The 22,638-nt window shown below is 31.8% G+C and overlaps 1 protein-coding gene across 1 annotated transcript; it reads right to left on the bottom strand.

Moving 5' to 3' along the window:
- Positions 1-286: 286 nt before the first annotated feature.
- On the bottom strand, positions 287-20,267 carry LOC143067695 (uncharacterized). Its single transcript, XM_076241165.1, has 13 exons — positions 20,075-20,267; positions 18,197-18,250; positions 17,351-17,457; positions 16,432-16,605; positions 14,295-14,406; positions 13,691-13,774; positions 10,894-10,931; positions 10,117-10,158; positions 7,811-7,997; positions 7,111-7,183; positions 6,370-6,418; positions 5,886-5,976; positions 287-4,271 (listed from the first exon to the last, which is right to left on the bottom strand). Exons 1-13 carry the CDS (start codon positions 20,111-20,113, stop codon positions 4,107-4,109), a joined length of 1,215 nt encoding a protein of 404 aa, XP_076097280.1. The 5' UTR covers positions 20,114-20,267; the 3' UTR covers positions 287-4,106.
- Between the last annotated feature and the right edge of the window lie 2,371 nt (positions 20,268-22,638).

Raw genomic sequence — 22,638 nt, 5'->3', positions numbered from 1 at the left:
CATAATGTGATGTACTAAAAAAAAGTTATCCTATGCCCAGAATGACAGTGTAAACTACTAAGTATTAAAATAAATAAGGAATCAGTTTCTTATAAATTTTGAAAAGCAAATTCTACAAATGAGGAATCAATTTGGAATATTGCACTTCAATTATGTTTCCAATTTTGTCCTTCTCCCTGTTGTCTTTTGCATTTAAGATTCACCAACTTTTAACATTGTAACATCAAATGATGATATTGGTTCTGCTTAATATGTTATGGCTCTGACTGAATAAAGAAATAAGATAATTATTTTTAGCGTTTTTTAATTAATATTTAATTTGGTATTATCTCAAATATATACAGTTTGAAAAAATGATATTGCACAGTTGGTGATATTAAGAGCATATAACAAACAAAACAGCGTATACATATGTATACATGATTGTGATAAAATATTATTAGTTATAAAACGTATAAGAATATCTACCTCACATCTAGATATAAATATTGTTATCAACTATATGGTTGTAAATAAATAAATACCCATATTCCCAAAAAATAAACTTTTCATTGGACACGAAAATTGACTCAAAAGTAATTTCATCAAAAAATTAAAACAAAAGAAGCTGTATAATGTGTAAGGTATTGAAGATTCAGTGATGGTGTAATGTGTAAGGTATTGAAGATTCAGTGAAGGTGTGATGTGTAAGGTATTGAAGATTCAGTGAAGGGTGTGATGTGTCAGGTATTGAAGATTCAGTGAAGGTGTGATGTGTCAGGTATTGAAGATTCAGTGAAGGTGTAATGTGTCAGGTATTGAAGATTCAGTGAAGGTGTGATGTGTCAGGTATTGAAGATTCAGTGAAGGTGTGATGTGTCAGGTATTGAAGATTCAGTGAAGGTGTAATGTGTCAGGTATTGAAGATTCAGTGAAGGTGTTGATGTGTCAGGTATTGAAGATTCAGTGAATGTGTGATGTGTAAGGTATTGAAGATTCAGTGAAGGTGTAATGGATATGTAATTATAGGTTTAGGATGAGTAATGGATATGTAATTATAGGTTTAGAATGAGTAATGGAATGTTGGCAACTTTCCCTGAGAAGACAAATAATGATGGATCATATACAAATATATGCACTACAAATAAAATATAGAAATATATATATATAAAAAAGAAGTATCAGTTAGATATCTATTGGGGATTGGAAATTTTAACTGGGTGTCTCCATCATCAACATAAAATATAAACATTTAGATACATTTTGGACCAACTTGTTGGGTAGTAGCTTCAAGGCTATATGCCAAAAATATTAAGTCTAACTACTTTTTTCCATATGAAAATTCTATCAAGACTGGACTTTATAACTCCCATAAGTCTATGTGTTAGTGCAATAATCAGTGTTGTTGTTTCTCAGTTAACCATTGTTATTAAACAAAACAAATAATAAACTAACCATTAATAAAATTGAGAATGGAAATGGGGAATGTGCCAAAGAGACAACAACCCGACCATAGAAAAAAACAACAGCAGAAGGTCACCAACAGGTCTTCAATGTAGCGAAAAATTCCCGCACCTGGAGCCTTGATTTCATACTCATGTCTAAATGACATTTAAAAAGCATGCTGGTATAATATAGGATGCTTAACAAACCCTATATCACTCTTACATAATTTAAAAAAAAGCCTTAAATCCCATATCTTTAATAAGAGTATCATCAGATCTATACATTTTGAATTGCATATATTTCTCGGACTGTATAGTATTTCAGAAACCTGAATCACATTAAATTCCAGTCATATTAAAATAGATTTGTAAAAAGTATCATCTTAACCCTTACCATGCTGAATTGTTTTCAGAAAATGTCTAATTTTCGTTTATTTGCAAAAATATGCAAATTATATGCAAATGAGCTTAGCCCTGTTACTGTAGCATATTGATTCCTTTAAATCTAATATAGGTGATCACAGGGTGGGGTGGTCGGGGTCAGGAGGTGGGGGTGGGTGCGCGGGAATTTGCCCGAAAGTGGGTCATCAGGTGCAAAAAGCGTCAATTTTGCCTATTTTTCGTTCTTCCTCTTGACCAAGAAGACCCAGGGATGCTGGTAAAGGTATCCAGCTGTAGCCTGCATGTAGAGTGGACCCTAGTTAACGAATTGACCCCAGCAGTTGTTAGGTCAGAGTGAATCTGATCTTGGTTCAGCAGTCTACAGAAGGTCATTTGGACCAAAAATACTGAATTTCACGATTTTTGCCGATTTTTGACTTCAAATGGACCCAAAACCGGAAGTAGTTGTTTCCTATGCGTATTTCAATAATAATAACGATCAGTAGTTATATGGCCGTGGGTTTGCACTATTTTTGCAAGTTTTATGCCTCTGAACTTCCTGTGTAAGATACAGATGTGAAGCCCACCCCTCCAGAAAACCGAGTTTTAGCCAATTTCAATTTTCCAAGTCCGTATTTGTGCTCGAAATGCTACTTATACATGAGAAACGTGAATATTGATAGCCTCAGGTTGACAGAACATCCATAACTTTTAAAATAAGTTTCATAAAGTGGACTTCTAAAAGTATGGAACGCCATTGGAGCCAAATAACGGTTAATTGGGTACGCCCGTCATATGACGGTCACCACATGGTAAATGTTAAATGTTTAATCATTCCCAGTATGTGTGAGCTATCAACCAATTCCTTGGTGATATCATATACCTATATGTATACAAGGATATGACTTGAAAGTGCAATGCAAATAAAGAATAATGAACAAGTAATATCTTGAATAAATAAAAGCACAGTGTTCATTGCTAAGCAGTACTTACAGAACTTACTTCTATAAGTCAAAATATCACAAGGCACTTGAGCAAACATTTTCTATCAAAAGCCAGTCATTTATTTTATAAAAATATATTTAGACCATGTATGCTAATTACCTTTAATTTAAGATGACATTAAAATAATATCTTCTCTTAATGATTTAAAAGTATTTTATAAAAGATTCATTGTATACATATATATCACAGTATGTATGAGTAAAAACACAAAACATATAGGAGTGACCTCAATAGAAGTTGACATTACAGACAACCTGAATGACATTTAAAAAATACAAATACATCATAGTGCAATATTTGTCAGAGTAAATATAATATATTTGTTTTAAATACATGTTGTAGATTATAAAATTACTAACTACTAAAATTGCTAACACATTAAAATATTGAATTGTTTCCAAATCATTTTTAATTTAATTGATGTGTGAATAGGATAATATATGTCAGCCTTGTTGTTACAGAAAGGAGTAAGTTCGGTAAGTGCCATATTTGGCCCCAATTATAAAGTTCATGGTTACATGACAATAATTGTTTTAAGTTGCCTTAAAGACATGTGAAAAAGTTAAACAGAGCTGTTTTTGTCAAAGTTTAATTCTAACACAACGATTTTTACATTCCAAAACGGTCAAGATAAGGGATTTTGGTGAAATTTGACAAAATCAGCGGGATTTCAACCAAATAAAGGACCAGGAAACATAGAGTGCAGGCGTCGACAAGCTTAATATTCAAATAAGACATGTTAAATGTCTTCACAAACATTATTTTAAAAGATCTTTGTTGTCGACATATGCGCTCTATGTTTCCTGTCAAATAATCTTTGGAAATTTACCCATTTTCATTGATTTTTTCGTGAAAAATCAATATGAGTACAACTTGTGACGTCATAATGAAACGCTGAAACGTAAAATTTTAAACAAAATGGCTTATATCCTATCTACTCAATGTATTAGCTATAATTTATCGTGATATTGGTCAATAAATCCGAATTTGAAATTTACGCTAAAAAAGTGGGCCATTTTAGGACCTTATCGAACATACTCCTTTAACATGTGGTTTGATTTCATACTCATGTCTTATTTGATCCAAATGGCTGTTTTATATATAATGTTTGATAAAATTAAGTTAAAAAGAAACATACAAAATGAAATTTTAAATTATTCTATTCAGTCGAAAACTGAAAAAATGTGAGGAAAATGGTTTTAAATGAACAAACACAGTCACACAGTGAATGCAATACATCACTACTCCTAGATTGGGTTATAAAATGGAAACTTCAATTCAAAAGTTAAAAAAAACTTAGGTATGGTGAAGATGAAAGTTGGCTGAATCTTTATCTGCGACTACTTTGATGATTTTCTGTGGACGTTGAGCTTTAGCCTGTATGTAGCCATTGAGGTCAACACCTAGGTCATGTAAGTTTGTGTAGTACTTCAGTGTCTGGGCATCTTGTAGCTTCTTACCCTGTAGATAAAAATAAACTTCAGTTAATTCAATAAAATAAATTTACAAAGACTATAACTGTTAGACAAGACACAATACTTTTAAAGTATTGACATAAACGAATAATGCATAAAGTTATATACATTGGATATTTATATTGGATATGGATAATAATTTTTACTAGACAGAGAAAGAAGTAAAAATGCAAGGTTTACCACGCCTTTCTTCATGTTTTTTGACAACAAGGTAAAAATTATTAATCATACACACATAATTGAATTCAAGTCTCCGCTGACAAAGAAGTCTCATAAAAACTTTTCACAAAAAGGCCCTATATAAAACTGGAGCTGTAACATCAAACCCATTATAAGATGAATTTATTCAAGAGAATCATATTTGAAACTTACTCCTGATATACAAAATTGTCAGACCCATTTTTAATTCAAGTCTTGGATTAGACATCAAAGGAAAATAGATGTGTCAAAGCGCACAAATAGCCTTGTCTCAAAGAGTTGAAAAATCTGCAATTTCAATAACACATGTGGACACAAACATAATGGTAGTCTCACATATCAAAAATCAGCTCAAAATCTGGAGGCGTATAGAAAAATTTCCATATATCTGTAAAGTTGTAAACCCTTAATTTTGGCAAAAATTAGCAGAGAAGAACGAAACTTAAACTTAATCTGTAACTCATCATGGTTAGCACACATACGGAAAATCAGCCAAATATCTGAAAGCATTTAGAAAAAAGGTCCGTATAACTGTGATTTTCAACAATTTATCAAAGTCCAAAGTCAGAAATTACAGCAAAAATTAGCAGAGCGGAAAAACTTATACTTGATCTGTGACTCATCATGAGTAACTCACGTACTAAAAATTCAGCCCAATATCTGAAAGTGTTTAGAAAAAAAAGTCTGTATAACTGTGATTTTCAACAATTTATCAAAGTGCCTAGCCCGTTATTTCGGCAAAAATTAGCAGAGCGGAACAAAACTTGATCTGTTACTCATCTTGGTTAACTCACATGCCAAAATTCATCCCAATATCTGAAAGCGTTTAGAAAACAAATTTATATAACTGTGATTTTCAACAATTTATCAAAGTCCAAAGTCCAAAGTCCGTACTTTCGGCAAAAAATTAGCAGAGCAGAACGAACTTAATACTTGATCTGTAACTTATCACAGTTAACTCACATACGAAAAACCAGCCCAATATCTGAAGGCGTTTAGAAAAAAAACTCTGTATAATGGTTCCTTGCTGAATGACAGAATGATGGAATGACAGAATTACGGACATGGGTAATATGGCACCAAAAACTTTGTTGCGGGGCCATAAAAATAGTTAAGTAATGTACTGTGGATATATTTTTTTTGTGGGAACCAATTTTCATATATTGAGGAAAACTTTGTGTGTATTTGATGTCATGGTTTTGTCAATCTCTGCATACAAAACCTTAAGAAAATGTGTAATTCATTGCACCAAAGAAAACCCGTAATTTGGTATCCAACCAATAATAATATACCCACAGAACTCTCTTTGCTCTATAATCAATAAGAACATTCATGGCTGTTTCTTTAATAATGTGTAACAAAGAAACATTATTATTACAAAAGTGTTTATGCCAAATATTACCTCTAATGATGCTGTATTTTCCTGAATCCAGACATCTCTTACATTCTGCTCTTGTTTAAGTTCCATCATCAGTTTATGTCTTACTCTATCCCTGTAAAAGATAGATAAGCAATGAATACATTATAGTATTTTACATTTAACATATGAGTAAAAGCAGATAAGAAGTATGCAATCTTCAAATAAAATTGAAACACTAACAAAAATATTTCGGGATCATTATTGAGTCTTAATTAATTGACAAGTGTCTATTTCATGTGTCAAACATTTTTAAGACAATAAAGCACATTTTTTGTTTTCAAGACTGTTATGCACAAATAGAAACAGGTAATATGATTTCACACTGATTACCTGAAATAGACAAAATGTAATAGCTTTTACTATATGTTTTCAGATTTGTTGGGTGCTAACATAGTTCTGAAACATAAAATTAAATAAGTTTCTAAATTTGGTTTGATACTTTATAAATCAATATTATCTAACTTACTTTTCTAACTCTTGTTTATGTGATAAATTTTCTTCCTCCAATTTGTGTTCTGAAAATATATGTTTATTCATCTAGTAATATCCAAATCTATGCTGAACACAATATTTAAGTAACACATCTTATTAAAAATGTGAGTTTCTAATGATTCAGAAGATGTATGTTGCCTGCTGTCAAGACATAATATAAGCATACATGGTAAGACCTTCTTTTGTAATGGGAAACCCCAAAAATCATGTGAAAATAGTAAATGAAAAACTTTGAAGTCCTGTGGCAAAATCTGTGCAACTTGGCAGAATTCTGACAAGCTGTTTTCAAGGACTTGGAAAGTGACCTTGCTATCCCAATTTGGTGTAATGGATACAACTTGTGTACAAGTTAAACAGAGATGTACAAAGTATTAGGCAAATGCACAGTGTATTGCACAACAGCAAGAAATCTTTAATTGAATATAAATTAAATTCATATAAACAGTAAAATAAAAATCATTATTGACATGGCCAAGGACTTACACTGTATATGATTTTAAAGTCTAAAATATATTCAACAGTGACTTTGCACCTTTGTAGAACTAATAAATTACTAAACCACAGTTTTAATGAATTTGGATGGGCTTCAATCCCTAAAAACATTGTCTACGGACATATGGTCCATACAATATATGACTTAATAAATTTTCAGTCATATAAACAACCACTGAGAGAACTAAATTTGCTTGAACTACCAAAGTTTTTTTTCTCTCACCTAGTTGTATTCTGTCTTTTTCATTCTTCAGTTTCATGTCAGTCATTTCTTGTTCTTGTTCTTCTTTTTCATACTGTAAAATAATAATGTCCATTATCAAACGGTTGAAGGTGATTAAAATAGAAAAGTATGAGTGTTTTGCATTTTGAAAGACACAAAGAGTAACTGTACTTTTCAAAAATTTACTGATTCGCATAAAAGAAAAATTTAAGAAATAATTTTAGCCATTGTTTGGGATATCTATTTCTAGTCTCTTTTTCTCACTTGTAATTGCCACTAAGAAGTACAAATACTATTGATACATTATTTATTATTGCCTGTACCGGTACTTGTATTATGACTATTTATTATACAGGTACTAGTATTTTGATCACAGATTTTTCATAGTCTCTGTAAACAAATTTCATAAATTATTTTGTTGAATTAGGTCAATTAGCTGTCTCTTTGACATACTCAATATCCTCTTGCATTCATTAGAAATGAATCAGGGATTGTTTAGTGCATTATTTGGTTAAAAACATCAAAAATCAAACCACAATAAGCATGTTTAAAATGAAATTTCCTTACATAAATGATAAAAAAAATATGTATATAGCGAGCTTACACAGGTCTCACAGAACTAGTAAAGATTTGCCTTAAACTTAACCATTTTAAATTTTTTAACTTCATTAGATTAATGTATTCATGTTTTTATACTAACAGCTATTTTAAGATTAGTCCTGGTTTTGACAGCACCATCATGAAGTTTCTGTAATTTGTCATGTGTATGGAATCCTCTATAGACAACTTTAGAGATCTCATATCCTATCTGTTTACTACGGTCTAATAACTGGGGGTAGTTTGATAGATCATTTAATGCTGAAGACTTTTCCATGAATTCTATGTACCTTAAAATTATATTACAAATAAATAAATTTCTCAATTATATCATAAGAATATTAAGACATTCACTGATTCAGAGATAAATAAGTGTTTTAATTTTTAAATGTATTACTATTACCATTCTAATGTTGTGATTATTTTGGAGAGAAGAATTCTAAATTAAAAGTAAGAAATAATGCATTCATTAGTTTGCTTAACATAATCTGCTACAAAGACAACATTGCATATCATTATAATTCATAAAAATATCATTCCTTGCAGTACTATTTGGAATGTTTTGGTTTTTTTTACCAAAAGGTAAGTTCTAGTCAAACTGACATGTAAGAGGTATATTCCCTTAAACATATTTATCAATGAACATATATGTATGAATAATAATACAGAATCATACAAAAATAAACTGGAGGCTCTATAGAGGCCTGTGTTGCTCACCTTGGTCTATGTGCATATTAAACAAAGGACACAGATGGAGTCATGACAAAATTGTGTTTAGGTGCTGGTGATGTGTTTGTAGATCTTACTTTATTGAACAATCTTGCTGTTTACTATTATCTTTATATATAATAGAATTGGCCCAGAAGTGAAAGTGGAAAATATTTTGTAAAAATTTACAAACTTTACAAAATTTATGAAAATTGTTCAATATTGACTATAAAGGACTATAAGTCCTTAAGGGGTCAATTGACCACTTTGGTCAGGTTGCCTTATCTGTAGCTCTTACTCTGCTGTACATTACTGCTATTTACAGTTTATCTCTATCTATAATAATATTCAAGATAAAAACCAAAAGCTGCAAAATTTTCTTTAAATTACCAATTCAGGGGCAGCAGCCCAACAACAAATTGCTCGATTGGTCTGAAAATTTCAGGGCAGATAGATCATACCCTATTGAACAATTTTACCTGAGCAAATTTCTCTAAATGCTTTGGTTTTAGAGATACGAGCCAAAAACTGCATTTTACCCGATTTACTAGTTTTAGCCATGTCAGCCATCTTGGTTCACGGGCCGGGTTATCGGACATATTTTTAAACTTGATACCCTAATGATGATTGTGGACAAGTTTGGTTAAAATTGTCTTAGTATGTTCAGAGGAGAAGATTTTTGTAAAATATTACAAAAATTTACAAAAAATTGTTAAAAATTGACTATTAAGGGCAATTACTCCTTAAGAGGTCAACTGTACATTTTGATCATGTTGACTTATTTGTAGATCTTACTTTGCTGAACATCATTGCTGTTTACAGTTTATCTCTGTCTATAATAGTATTCAAGATAATAACCAAAAACGGCAAAATTTCCTTAAAATTACCAATTTAGGGGCACCAGGTTCTCTGATTCATCTGAAAATTTCATAACATATAGATCTTGACCTGATAAACAACTTAATCACCATGTTAGATTTGCTCTTAATGCTTTGGTTTCAGAGTTATAAGCCAAAATCTACATTTTACCCCTATGTTCTTTTTTAGCCTGTGTGGCCATCTTGGTTGGTTGGCTTGGTCACTGCACATATTTTTTAACCTAGATACCCCAATGATGATTGTGGACAAGTTTGGTTAAATTTATCTTAGTAGCTTCAGAGAAGAAGATTTTTGTAAAACATTACAAAAATTTATGAAAAATTCGTATAAAATTACTATAAAGGGCAATTACTTCTTAAGGGGTCAACTGACCATTTTGGTCATGTTGACCTATTTGTAGATATTACTTTGCTGAACATTATTGCTTTTTACAGTTTATCAGATTTGCTCTAAATGCTTTGGTTTCAGAGTTTTAAGCCAAAATATACATTTTACCTCTATGTTCTATTTTTAGCCATGGTGGCCATCTTGGATGGTTTGGCGGATCCACATACACATTTTTTAAACTAGATACCCCAATGATGATTGTGGCCAAGTGTGCTTAAATTTGGCCCACTAGTTTCAGAGGAGAAGATTTTTGTAAAAGTTAACGATGACGGACGACGGACGCAAAGTGATAAGAAAAGCTCTCGGGCCAGGTGAGCTAAAAATAATGATTGAAGACAGCAACCACAAATATCTCCACTCGTGAAGAAGTGAAATGATTGAGTTTTTCTATTTTATAATTTTTTGTCATTTTTATTCCACTTAGTTTTTACTTACGTGTATTTAGAAGCATAAGCTATAATATCTGCACAGACGCAGCTGTAATGAAAAAAAAATTATGTATTATATCATTTTCTATGTTCAGTGAGCTGTGAAATTGGGGTTAAAATTAGAAAGATCCTATCATATGGAACACGTCTACTAAGTTTCATGTAAATTGAACTTCCAACTTCATCAAAAACTACCTTGACCAAAACTTTAACGTGAATTAGGGTCAATTAGCGGGCACTATCATTTTCTATGTTCAGGGCACTCTAAAATTAGGGTCAAAACTCTAATGTGGCACAAACTGTAACTTGCAGCGATACAGACAGATGGACCTATGAACAAACATACAGACGCCTAAACTGTAAAAACATACCAGTAATGCATAACAAAGGGGAGTTAACTAACAATATTTCAAAGATGATTGTATATACAGTAATCAAATGTTCTTGACAATGTACAATACGGAGCATGTATTATTCTGGAAACAGTCCTTAAAATGTATCAACCATAGAAGGTGCTCATTCAAGTGAAACTGAATAACACAGCAGGGAATTTCCCTGAGTACTGAGCATTCATAACTATTACTGGGATATCAATTACTGGTGATTTTTAAGAGAACAGGTTAACCATGAATTTAATTATTCAACAAAGTACAAATTACCTATAGACTGGTATACAGACTTTGGCAAAACAAGAAAACACAATTTTTCATCAATCCTTTATTTTAATAAGACTTTTATAAAATTTCAAAGACAGCTGTTTATCATGATCATGATTAATACTTACTTTATAAAATCTGAAAATGGATCTTTGGTGGCATTTAGCTGAAAAATAACATATGAACAGTTAAATGTAGAATATTTTTACATATATTTGTCGCATCTTTAACAAACTGGTCACTCTAGAATGTTCTTTCACGACACAATAAGCCAATCCAAAATCTCAGAAAAACGTTACCTTTAACCTGACCTAATCACAAACTTATATGTAATTGAAGTAAAACATCCAAAGTCAATGAATCTTAGGGTTAAGAGTAAAAAAATCTTCATACAAATGCCATACTCCTGTACAAAAGGATCTACAAAACTTAAATGCAGAATCAAAATGTTACTCTGGCATTATAATAGGCATAAAAATATCAATCTAATGTATTATGGAGAGGTAAGTATTCCAATTGGTCATATGTTCATACCAGGTGCTCCGCAGGGCGCAGCTTTATACGCCCGCAGAGGTCGAACCCTGAACAGTTGGGGCAAGTATGGACAAAACATTCTAGCGTGATACAGCTCTGAATTTGGATTGTGATCAAATTTTTGACATTACATGGGTTTTTTTTACACAAAACAAATGTCAAGATTTTACAAATTTTACAATTAAAGATTTCTTCTTCAAACTTTTTAAATCTAAAATTAAATAGTTGACACAGCATAGGTTTCTGACACAGAATGAATGTGGTCTAATGAACTTAAAAGTTTGTTTTTGCCTTTTAGCAATTCACTATGCTGTTGAATATTAATCCTCTCAAAAAAATGTTTGAAGAAATTTTCTTTTTATTTATGAAATCTGAAATGAGAAAAATTTAACACCCCCCCCTTTTTTCACATCCCCGTTTCCTTTTTTCCAAAACTGATATCAATTCAAATTTCTAATGGAGTTTGCAACAATAACTACTCTTTTAAATACATCATAAAATATTAAAATGTAAAATAAAGTGCTTGTTATCACTGAATGGTAAAGATTGGTTGGTAGTAAAAGTGAATATACATTGTTTATTGTATAAAACAATAAAAAAAACTTCATCAGCAACATTTTATATTGGCAAATTTCCAATGAAGTTATTTACATAAAGTAATGGGCAAATAAAAATAGAAAATGACATCATAGTCATGTCTGGCAAATGTCCAACATACATTATCTAAAAACATTTTAGATAAGATAAGGAAATAAGATGTAAAAAAACTGCTTGTTATCACTGAATGGTAAAGATTATTTTAATTTATCAGTTGGTAGTAAAAGGTGAATATACATTGTATATTGTATATAACAAAGATTTAAGTTGATTCTGGACAAAGAAAGATAACTCCAATTAAAAAAAAATCTTGCTATTGCACAATATTTTGCAATTAGATATTACTTGCTTACTATTCTGGACAAAGAAAGATAACTCTAATTAAAAAAAAATTTGCTATTTCACAATATTGTGCAATTAGATATTTCTTGCCATTGCGCAATACTGTGCAATTGAAAAGACTTGCTATTGCACAATACTTAATATAATAATTTTACATCCTGATTTGGACCAACTTGAAAACTGGGCCCATAATAAAAAATCTAAGTACATTTTTGGATTCAGCATATCAAAGAACCTAAAGATTTCAATTTTTGTTAAAATCAGACTAAGTTTAATTTTGGACCCTTTGGACTTTAGTGTAGACCAATTTGAAAACAGGACCAAAAATGAAGAATCTACATACACAGTTAGATTTGGTATATCAAAGAACCCCATTTATTCAATTTTTGATGAAATCAAACAAAGTTTAATTTTGGACCCCGATTTGGACCAACTTGAAAACTGGGCCAATAATCAAGAATCTAAGTATATTTTTAGATTCAGCATATCAAAGAACCTAACTGATTGATTTTTTGTCAAAATCAAACTAAGTTTAATTTGGACCCTTTGGACCTTAATGTAGACCAATTTGAAAACAGACCAAAAGTTAAGAATCTACATACACAGTCATGACAGTTAGATTCGGCATATCAAAGAACCCCAATTATTCAATTTTGATGAAATCAAACAAAGTTTAATTTTGGACCCTTTGGGCCCCTTATTCTGTTGGGACCAAAACTCCCAAAATCAATGCCAACCTTCCTTTTATGGTCATAAACCTTGTGTTTAAATTTCATAGATTTCTATTTACTTATACTAACGTTATGGTGCGAAAACCAAGAATAATGCTTATTTGGGCCCTTTTTGGCCCATAATTCCTAAACTGTTGGGACCTAAACTCCCAAAATCAATACCAACCTTCCTTTTGTAGTCATTAACATTTTGTTTAAATTTCATTGATTTCTATTTACTTAAACTAAAGTTATTGTGCGAAAAACAAGAATAATGCTTATTTGGGCCCTTTTTTGGCCCCTAATTCCTAAACTGTTGAAACCAAAACTCCCAAAATCAATCCCAACCGTTCTTTTGTGGTCATAAACCTTGTGTCAAAATTTCATAGATTTCTATTAATTTAAACTAAAGTTATAGTGCGAAAACCAAGAAAATGCTTATTTGGGCCCTTTTTGGCCCCTAATTCCTAAAATGTTAGAACCAAAACTCCCAAAATCAATACCAACCTTCCTTTTGTGGTCATAAACCTTGTGTTAAAATTTCATAGATTTCCATTCACTTTTACTAAAGTTAGAGTGCGAAAACTAAAAGTATTCGGACGACGACGACGACGACGCCAACGTGATAGCAATATACGACGAAAAATTTTTCAAATTTTGCGGTCGTATAAAAAGCACTGATTGGCAATAAGACAAAATTGGTATTTTAACAATGTTCTCCCAAGTTTTTAATTATGTTTACCATTGTGTCTATATCTTTTAGTTCATAAAACAACATTAACTTGACCCTGATAGCTGCATCATCGGCTGTTCTCACTTCGTCAACCTTTAAAATAACAAACCAATATTATTTCATAAATATGAATAATCAAACACTGTACTGAAAAGAGTTGAATTTTGACAATATGCAGTATTTTCTTTTTTAACAAAAATAAATACAGAAAAGGTTAATTAAATCAGTTACTAACAATCTAAAGCTATGCTTGTTTTTTGCTGTTTTTTTATCCTTATACATTCTAATTTACAACTAGATGTACCGGAACAACATGAATGGCCATGCTTGCAATAAAAGCTTGAAAGCCATTATTGGGAATAGAAATTCAGAATGAAAGTCGGTATAACTGTTATTTTCATAAAGTTTTCAAAGTTCATCCTAAAAATCAGCTCAATATGTGAAGGGACATAGAAAAAGGTATTTACGTTGTATAACTGTTTGTGAAGAAATGACAGATAAGGGTAAAACTATATGGTCCCGACAACTTTGTTAAAGGGCCATGAAAGTTCACTATTTCGAATTTTTGAATACAAACATAAAGAATTAACTGAATTTTTTTGTCGTTACTCACATTATAATAAAACTGATCTGGAATAATTTTCAATCTTGAGAATCTGTTACTGTTTGGTATCATACTGGTTTTGTTGTCTGGATCTATTCCATGCCAGCAAAATTCATGTAGCCTGTAAAATAAAAGGTCAATTATATTTTCAAGATTGCTTCAGGATAGCCAATACCCATATCCCTTACAATGTAACTTTTCTAATTGCCTATATTTCAAAGGGGCGTAATTTCCATAAAAAAAGCATTCTGTGAGTATTGCATGGCAATATATAGTTCCCTGACGGTTATAAATTTATTGTATTGGAACAAAATTCAAACTTGATCTATAACTTGTTATGGTGTAAACTGTATACATGTAACAAATATCAAGTCAATATCTTCAAGCATGACAAAAAAAGTGTTGAAAACTGATTATTCAAGTGAATTTTCTAAGTCCAAGGACTACAACTCTGCACAAAATCATCATACAGGAACAAAATGTGATCATGATCTGTAACTTTTCATAATAAAACTATATACCAATTTTCAAAATCAATATCTTCAAGCCTGACGAAAAAAAATCTAGATCCGGAAAACTGATTTTTTGCGTGAATTTTTAAGTTCAAGTACCATAACTCTGCACAAATCATCAAACCCAAACAAAAGTCGATTTTGATCTGTAACTTGTTATGGTAAAACTATATACCAATTATCAAATCAATATCTTCTAACATGATGAAAAAAAATGCGGAAACTTATTATCTAAGGGAATTTTCTAAGTTCAAGGGCCATAACTCTGCACAATATCATCAGACAGGAACAAAATTTGAACTTGATCTGTACCTTGTCATGATAAAACAATACACTAAATAAATGTCAAATCAATATCTTTAAGCATGAAGAAAAAAGTATGGAAAACTGATTTGCCGGACTGACAGATGGACAGATTGACAGACAGACAGACGAACGGTGTACAAACCTTAAGTCCCCTTTGGCTTCATCGGTAGGGGACTAATAATCAGTCCACACTAATTTACGGTTCTCTTTTTTGTGTCACAGCTAATGCAAATTTATTATATCTGACATAAATTTCCTCAAACTCCAATAAGGATTGGATTACAAAGTTGATTTTCAATATAACTTTAAAACAATTCAAAGTACTTATCCCCACAAAAATAATCAATCAACTCTAAATTTTGTACTTGTCTTAAATTCTGCTGATGATAGCTTTGACCTAAACTAAACTGCAGTTGAAATGTAGGTGTGAGAGCACTAAAATGTGCTTTGTTATAATTATAAATATCATTATTATTTTTAAATTTACAGATGGCATATATATCGCCGCGATATAGCCGTTTTGTGCTAATGTGGCTTAAAGCAACCAACAATCAACAAATGGCATATCGGTAATAAATAAAAATCATTCATTCCTGATTTTCCAACTTGACAAAAAATTTCTAACCCTAATCTTCAAATAAGTTTTCTATGGATTAATTTCATGTAAATGAATTTTTTAGAACTCAACATGTACAATTCCTTAAAACACATAAAATGTGAAAATAGGTTCATATGAAAATATCATAAAAAAGCTCTGTCAACTAGTTTTGTTTCTTAGCATTGTGTATGATGGTCATAAAATTTGTATGATGCACACATAAGTTAGAGAGCGGTAAAAAAAATGGGACATACGGAAGGATGAACGATGGACAGACACAAGGATGGTGAAAAGTAACACTAAATGTCCCTGTTACCCAAGGAAGGGACATAAAAAACAAGAATGTGTCCATAGTACACAGATGCCCCACTCACACTATCATTTTCTATGTTTAGTGGACCATGAAATTGGGGTAAAAAATCTAATTTGGCATCAAAATTAGAAAGATCATATTATAGGGAACATGTATACTAAGTTTCAAGTTGATTGGACTTCAACTTCATCAAAAACTACCTTGACCAAAAACCTTAACCAAAAACTTGAACCTGAAACTTGCACTATCATTTTCTGTGTTCATTTGACCGTGAAATTGGGGTCAAAACTATAACCTTGACCAAAAACTGTAACCTAAAGCGGGACAGACGGACGAACAGACGGATGAATGGATGCACAGACCAGAAAACATAATGCCCCTCTACTATCGTAGGTGGGGCATAAAAAATGTTTTTACCATTCGCCTGCTTTTGGCATGAATAAGGTTGGTCCAAACTGTACATATCTAGTGACTTTGTTGGTCTCCTTATCTTGTTTATAGACAACTAAAGCTTCATTAGCATCAAGTGATTCCATTGGATAGGCCTTCACAAACTTGTGGTGAAGTGGATTCTCATATATAACACATGGCCTGCAAATATATGTCAGTCAAAACATAAAAAAAAAATTAAAGCAAATTAAAATCTTATTACAAAAAGTTTTTTTTTACATTGATATTTCTTATAGAACAAGTAAAAGGTTATATGATCCATATAAACAAAGGGGTCCATTGAATAAAGTTATTATTATAGATTATCATTGTAGAAAAATTTGTAAGATTTTGTTCTTATTGACCAAATTGTTACATATACATGCGCTGTATTGATTAAAGAATGTGTTATATAAGTTTGTAATTAATAAAAGATAACCATTCCAATTGTCATAAGTTCAACCCTGGTAATAAAGTCCAAGGCTAATCAAAAGAAAATGTCCCAGTCACATCCGTTGTGAGGTGTTTTAAAACATATATAAATGGGTGCTGATCACAAAATTAGACAGATTACATAGGCGGATCCAGAACTTTTCCTAAGGGGAGCCCGCTGACTGACCTAAGGGGGGGCCCGCTCCAGTCATGCTTCAATGATTCCCTATATAATCAACCAAATTTTTCCCACGAAAAGGGGGGCCCGGGCCCCTCAGGGCCCCCCCTGGATCCGCCTATGGATTATATGGGGGGAAACTGACAACCAACCTGTGCCAATATTATTAAGCAGTAGAGATTATTTTTACAAAACATGTTTGGCAGTTATATATATATATAATTATTACTTTGTACAATCAGTTTGACTATCAGCTAAATAACAAGAACAAAAAGAACTACATGCATGACTCCTTACCCTTTCAAATGTTCCACTTGACCATCATTGTACCTTACAATTGCATAGGAATTCTGGTTCACTGCATTCCTCTTTAGTATCTGAAATTTTTCTCTCCATAAAAATAACTGCAAAAGATATTGGCCAATAAGTAAATCAAATGTCAAAACTTTCATTCCTATTCACTGTTAATCAAGTTATGGAATGATGGAAGGTTGCTATTTTGATGCAAGTTTAGTTTTCTTTTCTCCTTACAACAAGGTGAATTTAATCTATTCAAATATATTGAAAAGGAATTTTGTTGAATCAACCAATAATTGATATCAAAAGTACTTCAAATATACATATTAACTAACAGAGGTACATATTTGTAGTTTATGGGGAATCAAAACCCTTTCTCATTTGTTTTAATTCATTCTTTTTTTGCCTGTTAAAATAGAATTTTATTTGCCACTACAACAGTAGAATGCATCAAATAATGAGCTAACCATGGCCAACAACAACTTTTTTTTTCTATGGCTTGGTTGTAATGTTTCCTTAAGGTGGTGTTATTTGTCATGCTTTATACCACATCTTCTTATTTATACATTCATATTGTCAAAGTAAACACTTTGGTAAATTAATGTCTGTCTATTGGTAAACTCTGACATTAACTTAGATTTCTTACTTAAAACAATCCATTTTATCCATTTTTTTCAAACAGTTCACTACAACTCTTTAAAACTATGACACATGTTCATTGCTGTTTTAATCTCCTTTAAAATATAATATACTTAACCATGTTAACCACTTAACATGCTTAATGTTTTAGGCCAAAATGATTTAAAATATCCCTAAATATATCAAATTAATATTAAAGCAGCTTACCCTTTTAGGTCCCTCTTCAATCCTGGCTTCACCTTCATGGTTATAAACTAATGCCTTGAAAAAGAAAAGAAAACTGTACAATAATTATGCTTGAAACAATCATTGTAAAGATATTTTATCTTACATCTTTCTATACTGTTTCGTCCCTTCTTTTTTTAGAATAGAGTGTAGAAACAAATTTAAATTTGTTTCCAAGTTTCCAAATTATAAAGGGAATTAACTCTAGTACACTGCCCAATTTCTAACTCTGTCTGCTAGTATTGTTCCTAGCATTGTGTTTTGAGTTTCATAACATATTCATGAGGCAAAATTAAATTCAGGTGCAGAAATGGCAAAATTAGCAATTTTCAAAGTAAGAGATCAGTAGATGACTCACTAATTAATTTTAAACTCTGTCAGACAGTTTGGGTTCTTAGTATTTTGTATGAGTGCTCAATTTTCAAAGCGTAACATGTACTTTGTAAATGTATATTCAATCCATTGTAAACACTCTCAAGCCTGCATATATGTGAAAATACTCTTTCAGAGCATATATCACTCTATGTTTTAAAGGGGCACTAGCTACGAGATATATAAAAAAATTAATACCATTATTTTTTTTTTTGCTCAATCATTAATGAAATGCAAATAGTGAAATAACGATTCGCTTTTAGCAGCCAGTATGGTTCAATTTTGTCAAAATAAGCTAAAAAAACATTGATTATGAATTATTGCAAGTGAGTAATTCGACCTCATTGAATCCGTATTCATGTGAACTTCAATTCAACCCCTTAGCTTGAGATGGATATCACGTGAATTGTATGTGTAAAGTTATTTAAAGAAAAAGAATGTCAACATTGAAAGTGAAAGAAAGGTAAATCATTTGATTGACTGATTTGATCCACAAAAAATCATTCTAATAAGGTTAAAACGGTGATAAACATTTAATAGTTTGGATAAATGTTTTACATTGTTATAAATCAATTTGACAAATATTAGAATTTGTGATTAAAATGGTGAACATCTAGTGCCCCTTTAAATGAGACAAATCAAAAGTTTAATATAGAGTGTGGAATCCAAATAGGATAGACAGAAGGATGGACAGAGACCGTCAATGGTAACACTTAATGTCATCTTCGCCTAGAAGCAGTGGCATCAGAATTTGCTTACTACTAAATGACAGTGAATCTGATTATTTTTTTTTTTACTTTTATGGCATTTTTCACCTAATACACCACTATGATTGAATGATGTGTATTGTAAAGTATCTGAACCTATGGTTATAATATTGTACTAATTAAAACAGAAATCTATTTATCACAAATCAATTTTTTAAACAAATCTACACCTTGGTAAAAGCTTGGAGATTTGATGATTTTTAGTAAATTGAAGCCCATTTTATGATTATGTGCTTTCTAAACATTTTACAAAGTGGGCGTCATTGGGGTTCAAACTTAATGTGGGGTTGGCCAGTTTTTTTTTATGAGAGTTTAATAATTTTAAAGCGTGAAAACAGGAAACGAATTTCTGCGGGACAGGAAATTACATGTGCTATTATGGCAACGAGAATCAGGATGATACAGGATTCTAAATTAACAATACAGGATCCGAGTTCAGACACCCCCCCCCCCCCCCCAAAAAAAAAAAATTGTATTGTGTATCAACTATAGTAAAATTATTTGAATTATTTTAAATATTTCGAAAAAAAAAAGATAGACGCAATGTTTATCCATTTGAAGCTCAGAGTTTAATGAGCCAAAGTTGGAAGCAAAATTTTACCAACATCTGGGACATTGAGTGCCTGTTGACCTGCTGTTGACATATAATAGGCTCGACTATTGTTTACCAAAAATAATTTCAAGAACTGTTATGTGTGGATAAATAAAACTGCGAGCTTACCTGCTCTCCAACATCTAAAGTTTCCCATCCAACAGTCATTGTATAAGTGTTTGTTTCACTTCGGACGATTTATGATAAATAACTTGTTTACTGTATATATGAAAATATTTGTTTATTTTTGGTTATGATCGTCTTGTTTGTGTTGAAATCGCATTCTTCCGGTCACGATTTGTTTACATTTACAATTTTTCGATTATCTCCCATATTGCGTGGGGAAAAAATGGTATCGGGTCCATTCGCCCTGTTTACTTGTCCGCCCTCAGTTAGTTCGCCCATAGAGTCCGTTCGCTCTGGGTTCGTTCTCGGTCGGTTGGAAACAAAGCTTTACGACAAAAAGAGATGATTTCAGCTTCCCAATATTGAAGCGTTGGGAAGCTGAAGTCATCACTTTGTGTGTTTTACGGACGCCACCACGTGTTGGTTGACCGTTACCTTTTTGACATTTTTACCTATTCAGGCTATTGTGTCTGTTTGTTTTGTTCACGCATCATTATCAATATTAAATTTGATGCGACTGTCGTACAAGTGAGAGGTTTAGCGCTATAAAACCAGGTTCAATCCACCATTTTCTACATTTGAAAATGCCTGTACCAAGTCAGGAATATGACAGTTGTTGTCCATTCGTTTTTGATGTGTTTTATCGTTTGATTTTGCTATGATTAGGGACTTTCCTATTTGATTTTCCTCTGAGTTCAGTATTTTTGTGATTTTACTTTCTCCTTTATAGCTTAACCAAAAATAATAATATTAAGGGCATTATTAAAGTTCAATTAGTAAACTTAAACAGATAGATAGTCTTGATTATGAAAAATCATGGAAATCTATACTATTAAACGAGAAGACCTCATTTTGTGTGTCGCTTCTCTTCCTTCCACGATAAATTAATCATCATGCTTCTGTGTTCTATAGGTAACATGCATAGTTGCATTTGTCATCCATTCTTATGATTATTCATATTGAGATATATTTGGAGAAAAACGACAAAAAAGGAGTCCGGATATTGATTCCGACATCAGACTGATTCAAGTCATAGATCAGACTTCCGGTTTGAAACATCCACAAGTACAACCAATCGTATGATAGATAACAAAAATGAAAAATAGAAAAGCCAATCAGAGCGTTCTCCATATCATGGTGTTTAGATCGCAAGAACCACAACTATTATATCTCCTTAGATCGCGTTTATCTACACGTAAACTACGATTATACCACTTTAATAAATAGAGAATCTCTGTATTCTGTCTACTGTTTTCTTTGAAATGTTTACTATTTCATGAAAAGGAGTCATACCAGTTGCATATAATTGAAATAAGTAAAACATGTGGAAACAAGAATGTGTCCGTAGTACACGGATGCCACATCGGCACTATATATTTACTGAGTTTCGAGTTGATTGGACTTCAATTTCATCAAAAACTACCTCGACCAAAAACTTTCACCTGAAGCGGGACAGACGGATGGACAAACGAACGAACGAACGCACGGATGCACAGACTAGAAAAAAATAATGCCCATAAATGGAGCATACAAATTTGTTGTTGAAAGTGAAAGTAGTGATTTGGCAAATATGAAAGTAGGGTAGAGATTAGAGGGAGGCAGGACCTTTTTCTGGACGTCGGGATCGATTGTTTTTAAGCTCGGGACTTGGGGATTGATCATTACGGCCGGGAGTTTCGGGATATGAATTTCTTTAAATTCTGCATCTCGGGTTTCATGTTTTTAAGCCCGGGATTTCCGGGCTCCTACCACCCCTCAAATTAGCCTTAGGTAGCAATACACAGTTAGGAGATTAGTTTCGCATTATGGCCCCTGTGGATTTTTCAAATAGGAAAGTTATTGTGTAATAAAATTCATTTTTAGACAGATGAGTGCTAATTTAGCCTTCAAAGGTGGTTTATAAGAGCATCAAGATTATGTTTTACATGTTTTATGGGCTGTTTTCTGTTTGACAGTCCGTATTTTCATAGCTAGACCGGCCATCGGTCCAGAAATTAATGTACTGTTTACAAACACTCTTTTTCTACACGAAGTTTTTGACGCAATTTTACAAAAAAATGAGATGAAAGACACATGATTTTCATTGGATTTGCAGAATGATATATGTACACAGTTTCAGAAAAGGTATTACTTCAAGCAATTGAAATTTTACTTTTAGTCAAATTTTGGGGAAATATGTGACATCTTTCCCCCCCTTTTTGCAATATTTTATAACAAATAAATGCAGATTGTTGCCATGGTTACACCAAAAAGAAATTATATTTTACCATTTTATATACTGAAAATAAAATCTATGGAAGATTCTGATTACATACATATGCCCATATATGACACAAACAGTAAGCTTGATATTGCAAGAAAGCAATGAAAAGGGAATGGTAAAATTCATAAGGGCAAATTTTTGTATTTTTTCCTAACTGTTTATTGCTACCTTATGGCATACTTACCAAGCTCAGAATTGTATAATTTAAGACTTTTCATGCAATAAATCTATTGATATTTAGATTCAAAATCAACTTCTGAGTAAATTAAGTGTTTAACAATGACATTATGAGTCAATTTTATTG

This window comes from Mytilus galloprovincialis, chromosome 3, assembly GCF_965363235.1.
Source record: "Mytilus galloprovincialis chromosome 3, xbMytGall1.hap1.1, whole genome shotgun sequence".
Taxonomy (NCBI): domain Eukaryota; kingdom Metazoa; phylum Mollusca; class Bivalvia; order Mytilida; family Mytilidae; genus Mytilus; species Mytilus galloprovincialis.
Note: the sequence above shows the minus strand (reverse complement) of the source record. Positions and strands in the feature narration are given on the sequence as shown.